The 11,181-nt window shown below is 42.0% G+C and overlaps 1 protein-coding gene across 4 annotated transcripts in view; it reads right to left on the bottom strand.

Annotated features, from left to right (window-relative positions):
* Positions 1-11,181, bottom strand: part of slc12a5a (solute carrier family 12 member 5a) — a 140,113-nt gene that overhangs the window by 83,295 nt on the left and 45,637 nt on the right. Inside the window, exon 1 of one of the 4 annotated variants that reach the window (XM_020585979.1) lies at positions 5,500-5,729. The exons of the other annotated variants lie outside the window; for them this stretch is intronic. Coding sequence (XP_020441635.1) covers positions 5,500-5,554 — 55 coding nt within the window. The 5' untranslated portion in view covers positions 5,555-5,729. Of the gene's footprint in view, positions 1-5,499; positions 5,730-11,181 lie in introns of those variants that run through there. 4 annotated transcript variants of the gene reach the window in all.

Raw genomic sequence — 11,181 nt, 5'->3', positions numbered from 1 at the left:
CATGTGATATTTCAGTTTTTCTTTTTTAATAAATCTGCAAAAATGTCAAAAATTCTGTGTTTTTCTGTCAATATGGGGTGCTGTGTGTACATTAATGAGGAAAAAAAATGAACTTAAATGATTTTAGCATATGGCTGCAATATAACAGAGTGAAACATTTAAGGGGGTCTGAATACTTTCTGTACCCACTGTATATCTGAAATGCAGGGCCCATTTGTACAATGGTGGTTGGTAGACTAATGAATAATAGCACTGATTCAGAAGCAGGTGATTTTTAGGAGTATGGCAATGGCTGAGACATAGATGTAAAGAACCTAAGGAAAATGGCTGCGAAAAGCCAACACAAGCAAAAGTGTTCTGCTATACTAAAGTGGTCAAACAGTATTTCTACATAATCTGGAGTTTCTCCTTCTCAGAGAAACTGGAGGGTCTAACAAGGATTGCCTTGTACAATACTTTCCTTCCTGCTACACAATTAACTTGGTTGACATGGCATGAGAATGAAGTACAAATCTGACCAATACAGTACCCTACCACATATTTCAATAGGTCTATGTGTCTGTCTGCTCGTGTGGAGATGATACTCTTAGGCACTAAGTTACTGAAAACGCTTTTTTTTTTTTTCTTTTGTGCGCAGCCAGAGAGCTGCTTTTCTGAGTAACAAGTGCCTGTGGTTCTGTATTAGCCAGCAATCTCTCTCACTTACAGTGCATTTCTGCTCTCTCTCTCTCTCCATTCACAGTAGATAAGTCGCAGAGCGGGTAGACAGAGAATAATGACGTTGAGCATGCACAACAACTGTCTCCCTAGGAGAGGGCCCAAGGGAGCATTTTGCAGTATTATGCAGTCAGCCATAACTAAAACATCATTACAACCTTATTCACAGCCTAAACCAAAACTACAGACTAGCAGGAGAGGAGATGGATAGATGGATTCCTGGATGGAGAGAAGCAACTAATAATCATTTTCATTATGAAATAATAACCTTTCCTTTCCTTGATTAATCTATCAATTGTTTTGTTTATAAAATGTAAGACAATAGTGAAAATGCCAATCATTTCCCACAGATCAAGATTTATTCCAATTGCTTGTTGTCTTATTTCTTATTTTTACAGCAGCCCAAAGATGTTGTATGATATACAACAGAAAAAAGCAGCAGCTCCTCGCATTGAGTAAATGACACAGTTTGCCATTTTCACTAAAAACAACAAATCGATTATCTAAATAGCTGCTGATTAATTTTCTGTCAGTTGTTTAAATGAATTAACAACTAATAGTTGCAGGTCTATGAACAGGTAAAGATAACGTGACCTGTTACTGTACCACTGTTTGATGCATTTAACACCATGATCTTCCAATTCACTTCCATATCGTGCATACTACTGATGTTAGTTTTCACTGTATGTGTCTGCAGTGCCATAGGCCATTGCCCTCAGGTTGTTGCCTCATGTCTGAAATCAAGTCATATATACATAACAAGGTAAAGCTCTGCATGGATGGATACTGCTTACACCCAAGTCTGATGGCAGCTGAGGTGAAAGTGATTCAAAAGCAGGAAGGGACATCTAATCACAGCACCAGTCTTTCAAGTGTAATCCATGTATTTAAAAGCTACAACCCTTAAGAGTTTCAGGAAAGGATAACGTTTTTGATGCTATATGACCTGAATCTTTTTCAGCATTAGCCAGTCTATGTATTTACATTCTGTGACTATGTAGTTTTTATTATTATTGGCAGAGTCCACCATTTCAATGTGGGATTCCAATTACTTGCCTACACACAGGGGATTCACAAGAAACAATGCACGTACGTAAGTGTTACTGTTCGTAATTTTATCTCACTGATAGCAACCTCACCGTTTACTGTTAACTCTTCTAACACCTTATCAGAGCTGTATTCACTTAGCGCTAATGCAAACCAAACATTTCCTACCGTTGCCGCTTCAAATTAAAGTGCTCAACTGCTAAAACACAGTGGCTTTCATTGTGAAGCACTCACAGGAAATTCAGTGTATTTATTAACAATGTTGACTCCAGCTGTTCAAATATGCATCTAGAAAACAAAGCTCTATTACCTAACACCGGCAGTAATGCTTAAATGTTTCATACATAAGCCTCCAGAGAACACTGTGATCTATCTGGAGTGAGCTGGCTATTAGCTGTCAGCTGAACTGCTGAGTTTTTATCTAGACAGAACTCATGAGCAATATTCTATTAGTGCATGTGTAAAAAAAAAAATAAATAAAAAGAAGAATAAAATCTCATTAAACTTGAGTGAATAAACTGAAATGACACATTAATGAGCAACTGAATACATACATGAAAACTTGCAGACAAAAATTTGGAGAAGTAGCATGAAATCACTTTTGCTTGTTAACAAGAACGCAGGCAGTCGAACAATAACAGCTCCGCCACACACAAAGAGAGTGCTGACTGTCCAAGCAAACATTGTTCGCGCTGTAGCTCATCACTGTAATGATGCCAGAATCAAAGCTTGTCATTATTCAGTAGATGTAATATATTTGTTGCAAAACTGAAAATACGTAAAATGGTACTCTCTAAATGTAACTCTAGAACACAGCATCATCCTACACCTGGCAGGGGGTAAATTAATAACTCTTCAACACCATCCTCCTTTGCATCAGTCTCTACTCCATTTTTCAGATGTTAACAGTTTCCCCCTTTGAACAAACATCAAATAGTTTTTGTGCTGCAAATGGATCACTAAAACTTCACCTTCCCTTCAACTCTTGATTGCATTCGACCTCCCTGCGCCACTGACGTGTCAGCTATTCACTGCTCCAAAGTGAAAAACTCTGCAGATACTTAACAATATGGTGGGAGAGCAACAATTTGGCCATGAATCAACATGCATTCACTTCATTTTTGTTTCCTTACAACCTTTTTTCTTATTTTTCCTGAGAAATATGCCTTTCATCTTTTCATGCCTAAAAGGCGTGCAGTGCAAAAATACACCCCTAAGAACAAACACAGTCTGAGTGTGTGCAGACCTTATGCTGTATGTAATTCCCTGCATTGTCCTCTCCTGGGCTGTAACCCAGCCATGTAATGAAGACTATAAATCAGCACCTTGGACAGCACAGCCCCACGCTCCTGGAGATACATGCTGGAGGAGTCGGGCAAGAGAGAGGAGGATAGCGGCTTTCAGCACCAGGGGAAAGGGAACAGCGACAGCCTCCGACATTCCCACTGTAGAGATGCGAGAAGTGCTCCTCTGGCGCTGCATAGTACTGATGACTAAACAGAGTTATTCAGGTTGTCGCACAGCTAGCTTAGCAGAGCTGTGATTCATATGAAAGAGGTGGGGGTGGGGGGTGGTTGGTTGGATGTGTGTGTGTGCGCGCCTTTGTATTACTTACATCATGAGGACCGAGACCTGTTAACACACTCACACTGTGGGGACCAGCTTCTGGTCCCCACAAGGAAATGACTGAATTTTAGGCTGGCAACATGGTTTAGGGTTAGGATGAGGATGAGGTTAGGGTCAGGTGTTAGAAAGTAGTGGTTATGGTCAAGGTTAGAATAAGTCTACAGGAAATGAATGCAAGTCAATGTAAAGTCCTCACAAGGAATGAAAACAGTGGTGTGTGTGTGCGCATGTGTGTGAGAATGAGGTCTTATCCTGAGAGATACTGCTGCTGCAGAATGACAAAAAGAGAGACAGGAAGAGAGTGAGCCAGAGTTAGAGACAGGGATGTGTTGGGAGGAGGTGGCGGTGGTGGGGTGGTTTAAATTCACCTCTCTGACCGTCCCAACATGGCTCTGCACACATTACATGCACACAACTTATATCTGAACATACTTTAGCATGGATAGGAAGGGAAGGCATGACATATGGAACAGTCTGACAGCTATATATGCTGTGGAGAGGCAATGAGCTAGAACCACACACACTTTTCAGCACATTAGCATGTGCCCATTATGAGCTTTAAATCACCATTCTACACACACACACTTGGATGCGTGCACATAGATGTAAATCAGACAGTGAAATCTACAGTGTTAAAAGTGAGAAGCACACAGAGACATAAATGTTCACGTAATCATGTGAACTTAAGACAAGCTGCATTCTGGCTTCACGTCACGCTTTGTATCCTGCCCTTGATGGTTCCAATTTGTCCCACTTCTAAAGATGGTCATGCTTCCAACCTGCCGCCAACCTCTTACAACTACTGTCCCAAACGCAGGGGGGGTGGGGGGGGGGGGGGGGGGAGAGAGAGAGAAAAAAGATGCCCGCATTAAGTTAAATATTCATGTTCCCAGCATGGGTCTATTTTTATCATTAGGCCCTCACAGGTAGCGGAAGCAGCATAATGACTGGTCTCACAACCTGTCTATCCTGTGCATTGCTGAGATCACAGGACTACAACAGTGATATTTGTGCATAACACACAACGGGAGACATGAAAGAGTGAGGGAAAAAAGCTGAAACAAGTGTTGAGAGCAAAAGGGAAATAAAGAGGGTAGCGAGGGAGAGAGAGAAGTGTGCAGAGCAGCAACAATCCTTAACATACAGTACAGCAGACAGAATGCAGCTTTTCCACAGCCAACTACTGAATTATCCTTTTGGCAGCACAACTACTGTTACCAGGGACCTTACACATGACTTAATACTGCTCTGAATGTGCTTGCCACTAGCACTTAAAAGAACAGGTACAATTTTCGCCAGAGCCTGAGAAGGTACGCGCTCCCTGGTGAATAGCCAGTATAAGAGCACTCACATCACAGCTCTGCATAAACCTGCAGCCTACAGGTTCTCAAGAAATCCTGCAGAGACTTGAGCACTGGGCTGAGCGACGGGGATTGGTTGGAGGGCTGATTTTGACAGCTGGGGGTGATGGGATTAACAGCAATGCTGGGTTGGTATCTGTAATTGTGAGTGACTGTGTGTTTGTGCATGCCAGTGTGTGTGTGTGTGTGTGTGTGGGTGTGTGTGTGTGTGTGTGTGTGCCCGAGTGTACTCATACTGCCTGTCCACAGAGTGCAATATGTGGTGGGAGTATTTACGTTGCTATGGAAGAATGGACGAACGGTTAGACGGCTGCTCCAGAAAATGCTGTGCACCTGTGTGTTTCTCTGTGTGTGTATAGTGCTAGTGTGTACATGCATGTGTTCTGAACGAAGCTGTAATGCCCTTATGCTCACCATTCACTGTATGGAGTGAGCCCATTACTATTCTTGTCACAACAGCCTTGCGGTATGAGGAGCAGCAGAGGAAGCAAGCAGGCCGACCACCGTACGATGCTCTTACACACACACACACACACACACACACACAGACACACACACACGCCACCTCTTCCAGTGACCATTCAATCCCTTTAGGTTGTCTGTATAAACCTAAATCACACATTTAGCTTGTTTTGTGAGATACTCTCCTAATACTGTATGTATTTGCGTGGGTAGATGCACAGCATGCATATTTGCTCATATGCATGTGTGTGTGTGTGTGTGTAACTGGACGACACCCAGCACTCACCCTGGCTTTGTGCTCCCCCGTCCCCCTCCTCTGTGTCAGTCAGGTTGTTGAGCATCCCGGGTCCTCTATGGCAATCTTCCTCTGCTGCGGAGCGATGTCACTGATCGAGCTCTCTGCAGCTCTTCCTGCACTCCACGCACTGTGATACAGCCACAGAAATCGCAGGGAAGCAGGGCAGAAAATATGCCAGCCGGATCCTCTTTGCCCCTCACTGCCCACAGGATGCACGAAGAGCGTGAAGGATTTCGTTTTTTCCCCTTGTAGGTCCTCCTCTTGACGTCTCTTCTCCGTTGGCTTGTAAGCGCGACTCTCGCTCTCTCTCTGTTGCGCTCTCTCTCTCTCTCTCTCTCTCTTGCTCTTCCTCTCTCTGTTGCTCTCTCTCTCTCCAGGAAGAGGAGGAGGAGGAGGGAAGATGCAGGAGTTTGGTGGATGATGGAACGCTTCAAAGCTGCGCTCTTTCCTCCCTCTTCTCCTTCCTTTTTCCCTCTCTCTCTTTTGCCTTTCTCACTCATGATCATGATCTCACCCACTCACACATGCAAAATCACTAACTCTCCCTTGCTCAGATGATGTTGCTCAGTCATGTAGCTGCCAGAGTGACTGCATATTCAAACAGTGGTATGACTCTCTTCTATATCTATTCCTCCCCTCCCTTTGCCTCTCTCCACTCATCGTGGCTGACAGACAGAGAGGTGATTGGGGAGGTAGAATTGATGCTGTTAAAAGAGAAGGCAGGCGATAGCCTCAGTGCTCTTATGTTTTCTGTACACAGAGGTGCAATATGCATCAGCTTCTCCTCCTGTCAGCTTTGTAATATGCCAATATACCACGGCGCTCACTCTCCACTTTAATGTCTGACACAGACAGAGCCTGTGCTTCCTTCAAGGGGTGAACAAGCCCTATCAACATCATCGGTATGCAGTTAGGATAAACATGGAGATGCATACACACACCATCTCAGCAACAGGGTGCATCAGCAACCATTTGGATTTGTGTATGCACAAACATATACGCACACTTGCCTTTGTGCTCTCGGTATTCACAGCGAACATCTTTATAATTACGTTTTTCTTTTAATCTACTGTTTAGATGTAGAGATGTTTGGTTCAACCTGAGAGGAAGTGCATGCTGCATGGCAGCAACGTTGAAGCCTGCCTCATTGTGAATTAAACTGGTCTTGTTCTGATCCATGCAGATTCATTTTGAGACCGAACACTGTGTACCGTGAGCAAAAACGGGTGTAGTATGAAGGCACTCTGATTGCGTATGTGCATGTTTGTGTCTGTTTCTGTGTCCCAGCTGTTGTGATCCCACACCAGAGATATGAGCGCAATTAATCTTGGTTTTAGTCATGGTAGCACTGATGCACAGAATAGATTTCAACAAAAAGAGAAGGAGGAAAACTGCACGCTCGGCTCTAGTGAATAAATTTATTACCAGTGTTGCACACAAACCTGGTTTTGTCAAGTTACAATTACCTTGACAAAGAACCAATACCTTCAAGCTTGGCAATAAATTTCCTCACTGAGCTGTGTGTAAGATTCATTTCTCTTTCTTTGTTCATTAGTACCCACAACCATGGCAAGCAGTTTGTTTCCTACAACACCAGATATGCACAAATTAAACTATGATATCCATGGGAGAAGAGCTGTTGCATTTACAGAGCTGCAACATTCAGGTTATACAAGGCAAAGTTTCAAGCAAGCAGTCTGGTGGTTAAATGTGCAGGGCATGACCTGAAACTGGACTATTTTTCCCCATTGGTTGCTACACCTGTTTTTCCAGTGACCAGGCAGGCACACGTTGTTTTTCCAAGGATGTGGAAGTAAACAACTTTGAAGAATACAGGACATATGCATTAATTACAGCACATGGGCACTGTTTATTGTACTAATTGGTATTTTGCTGATGCAGATACACTACACTGCACTGTACCCACCATCCTGTTAACCTACTCCATGTCAAACACCAGCTGTTGTATGTAGATGGAGTACTGATCCGTACTGGGCATTACTGTTAAATTAAATGTTTACTCTACAATGATATTTGATCAAAAGAAACAGGAATTCCTCTCTTTAGAGAGCTTGGAATCAGAATATTTGACACTGTCTCAATATTTCTGCTTGAAAAATGACTGAACTTATGAAATTACACTGCCCGGCCATTTTAATAGTCACACCAATGCCACTGTATGCACTGCAATGCAACACTTCTTCTTTAACATTTGTGTTTATGAAGCTCAAAATGTTTCCATTTTTGGTGAAATTATAAATGTATACATTTAATTATATGTTTATTATTGAAGTCATAGTTAAAGGTGGTGTTGTACTGGACTACATTATATTCAGAGGTGTCTAGATTTTTGTCCTCCCCAGCTACATACATAAGAGGGTCAAACTATTAGGAACGCCTCTGAATATAATGTAGTTTAACCCTAACCCCAGTGACATACTTGATTCTGCAACTGTCAGGGATGGCCAATAAAGCTACCTACAATGTTAATGGCAGCGAGATAGAGTAAATAAAATCTCTTTACTGCACTCACTCAGAACATACACAGTGACAGTCCAGAAAACACAATCCAAATCCAACAACAGTTCAGGGTCAATACCGGCAAACAAGGGATCCAAAACAGGGAGGTCAGAGAGAGAAGTCCGAAGGTCAATACACAGATGCAAACAGATCTAGGAGGGCAAGGCAGTAATTGGTGGTCGAAACAATCCGAGGTCACAACAGGAATCACAAAAAAAAAAAAAAAGAACACTGGCAAGTCTGTACGGGAGTCAAGAACAATCTGGCAGCTTTCCAATGGGGGAAAGCTGCCTATAAAGGGGTGAAAACAGGTGAAACCAATGAGTGCTGATTAAAGTAAAAAGTCCAAAACTAAGGTGAAACAGAAACAGGAAGTGATGTAAAAATAAAAGCATAAGAACAGAAGCAGATGGGACAGAATCATGACAGCAACATGTATCCGATGCCTTCTTTAAAAATCAGGTGATCTATTTAAGCTCTCGGCTCACTGCAGTGGTCTGCACAGTGTTTTCACTGCAGCTCCTTATATATAGCCTTTAATTAGTCCACATCCACCTATGGACTCATGTTTACCCCAAAGAGAGGTGGAGTAATGTTATCATCGCTACCAGCTAATCTCTGTACAGGTTTAAGTGTCACAGCCTGGACACCAAACATTAACTGTACAGTTTCTTAACTCGCATATTAATAAAACCATTCTACTGTATTGTGAGCTGGCTGACTGAAATTACAACTTTTGCACACAATCAAACCAGCTGACATCAGCTAACAGGCTATCAAGCCTCCACAGTATTTATCATTAGGAGGGAAACATGTTAAGCAAAAAACCAACTGTAATTTAAAGCAATTGTAATGTTGTTTGACAACGCTGACCTTGAAATAGTCATCATGACGTAGGGCTTTATTCTAACTTTCCACATTTAAACTTGCCTGCTGAATGTTTACAAAAAGTTGCTATTCACCCTCGGTTTTCTCACTAGGTAAGGTTTTCAGAAGCACTTGATACAATAACCACTACACAAAATCTCCACAAGATTGTGTTCATGAGCCATCACAACAGTTGTTGCACCATTTATGTCTGAAAATATGTTAGATGACAAGAATATGTTGTGCCACATGGAAAAGCAAAGTGGAACTGTATGAAGGAAGATGTGCACTGATTAGACCTGAGAGGAGGGAACCGTGGGCACAGCAGCTGTTTTCCCAACAGAGACTATGAACAAACAGAAGGCTCAGTTACACTTCTCAAAGTCAAACATTTATTGATAACACCAACTGTCATAACAGAGACATAACTGTTATGGAGGATGATGTCAGAATTTAAAATTCAGTTTCTCATCCAGGGATTTACAAACAGCATAGATTCATTCAAGAAGACCTGAGGTGGATGTGACTAGCTTAACTTTATCAACCAAAAAAAGGAAATCATTGGTGAGAGGTACAAGTGGTGGTACAAGGAGGGGGTTGTTGTCCTGTTCTCCACTTACAGAATGCAGACTATACCGTGCTGTGACAGTTGTTCATTTCACTCAGCTCTTGCAAAGTTTTCACCAGTGCAAATTCTGCAATTCACTTTGGGTTGGTTTTTCCTCATTCTGTTCAAGTCAAGCTATCAGAAAGACTCGTTAATGCAATTCCAATTTTGTGTGGGCACTGTTCTGTGCATGCATAGCTGACTGACATTTAAAGGCTTTCTGATTTGTTAGGCAGCATGCTTTGCTGACAACTTAACAGTGTTTTGTTGACAAACAGGAGCCTGTTACTGGATTAGCCCAAACCCTTACAACAGTCAGGCTCTGCCAAAAGCAATTCTACAGCTACAGTATAGGAGGCAGAGAGTGAAAACTACAGCCAGAGTAGATGAATGTAATACTGTTACTCAACGATTTCGTGGTTGAATGATACTAAATCTGGGGCCTTTCTTTTGAGTGCCTGTCTGTGTGTGAGAATGTACATGCACGTGAGCCTTGAGGCGCTGTAGTCAACAGGCAGGGTTGCTAAAAAACATTAATCCACTATGAGATTGTGGGTATGACACTGTGGGTATGTCACTTTTCTGAAGTTGTACGTGGACTTGTTACCTGTGCCTGATTACATGCGCCCTACCAACTAATCACCTTTGAGTGAACAATTTTGAACAACCCCCCCCCCATGAACATTTTTTTCAAGGGCTGATCTGCAGGCTCATTTAAATGTCTTGAACTTAGGGCCAGGTTCTAAAGATGAGCTAGAAAGAGACAATCTTTGTTGAGTCATACTAAATAGACCCTTGCTAAGGTCAAATTGACTTGGTCTGTGTTATTCAAAAGCCTAGTCATACTTAAAATATTTTGAACAATGAGAGCCCATGGTCAAAAGCAATTTAATTATGTTTCTGAGCAGGGCTTACTGATCTCTGCTGATCTTGAGTCATCAAAAGGAGAATGGGTGAAGAAGAGATGGGAGAGGGTGCTAGCCACTCTGGTGATAAATATGTAGCTACAGTCAGCAACAGGTAGGCTTCGTTTATCTTTAATAGGAAAAGATAGCTAGCCTGGTTCTGTGCAAACCTAAAAAAACAAAACAAAAAATCTCTCATTGACGTATTATACAGTACCTTAGAGCATTATTTTGTAAGTGGACTGTATAAATGCAGTTCATCCAAATTTGGCTTTTAGGAATTAATTACTGGATTTGCTGAGCTATTACTGAACAGGACAAAGCAAGAGGGCAACCACTTCCACCCTTTGGTATCAGGAGAGGAGCTTCGGCTCTCTATGTGTTGTGATGTCTTGGGCCCCTGCCAAATCATTATGGTCTGTCTGAGCACCTCCAAACAAAGGCATGCAGCATTTTACAGCATAAGGCCAGAGTTAAACACACAATAAAAGACAAAAACAAACAAGAAACTAACAAAAATCTCAGGACACTTTAAAGTACTCCTCTCTAACCTATCAAGACTTTTGACATGAAACAGCCTCTGTAATGTTCTCTCTGAATTCCTTCACTGTCTGAGAAAAAAAAAATGAGTGAGAGAAGGCGCTTGTGCTTAAATTATGCAGGCTTTCTTTATCTGGAATCTCAGATAAAGGAAGCCAGTCAGCATGCACGTTAGATCCATCTAACCCACCATCCCAACAATTATGATGTTAAGGTTAATTTAGACTTTAT

The sequence above is a fragment of the Monopterus albus genome, unplaced genomic scaffold (genome assembly GCF_001952655.1).
Source record: "Monopterus albus unplaced genomic scaffold, M_albus_1.0 scaffold1.1, whole genome shotgun sequence".
NCBI lineage: Eukaryota > Metazoa > Chordata > Actinopteri > Synbranchiformes > Synbranchidae > Monopterus > Monopterus albus.
This window is presented reverse-complemented; position numbering and strand designations above follow the sequence as displayed.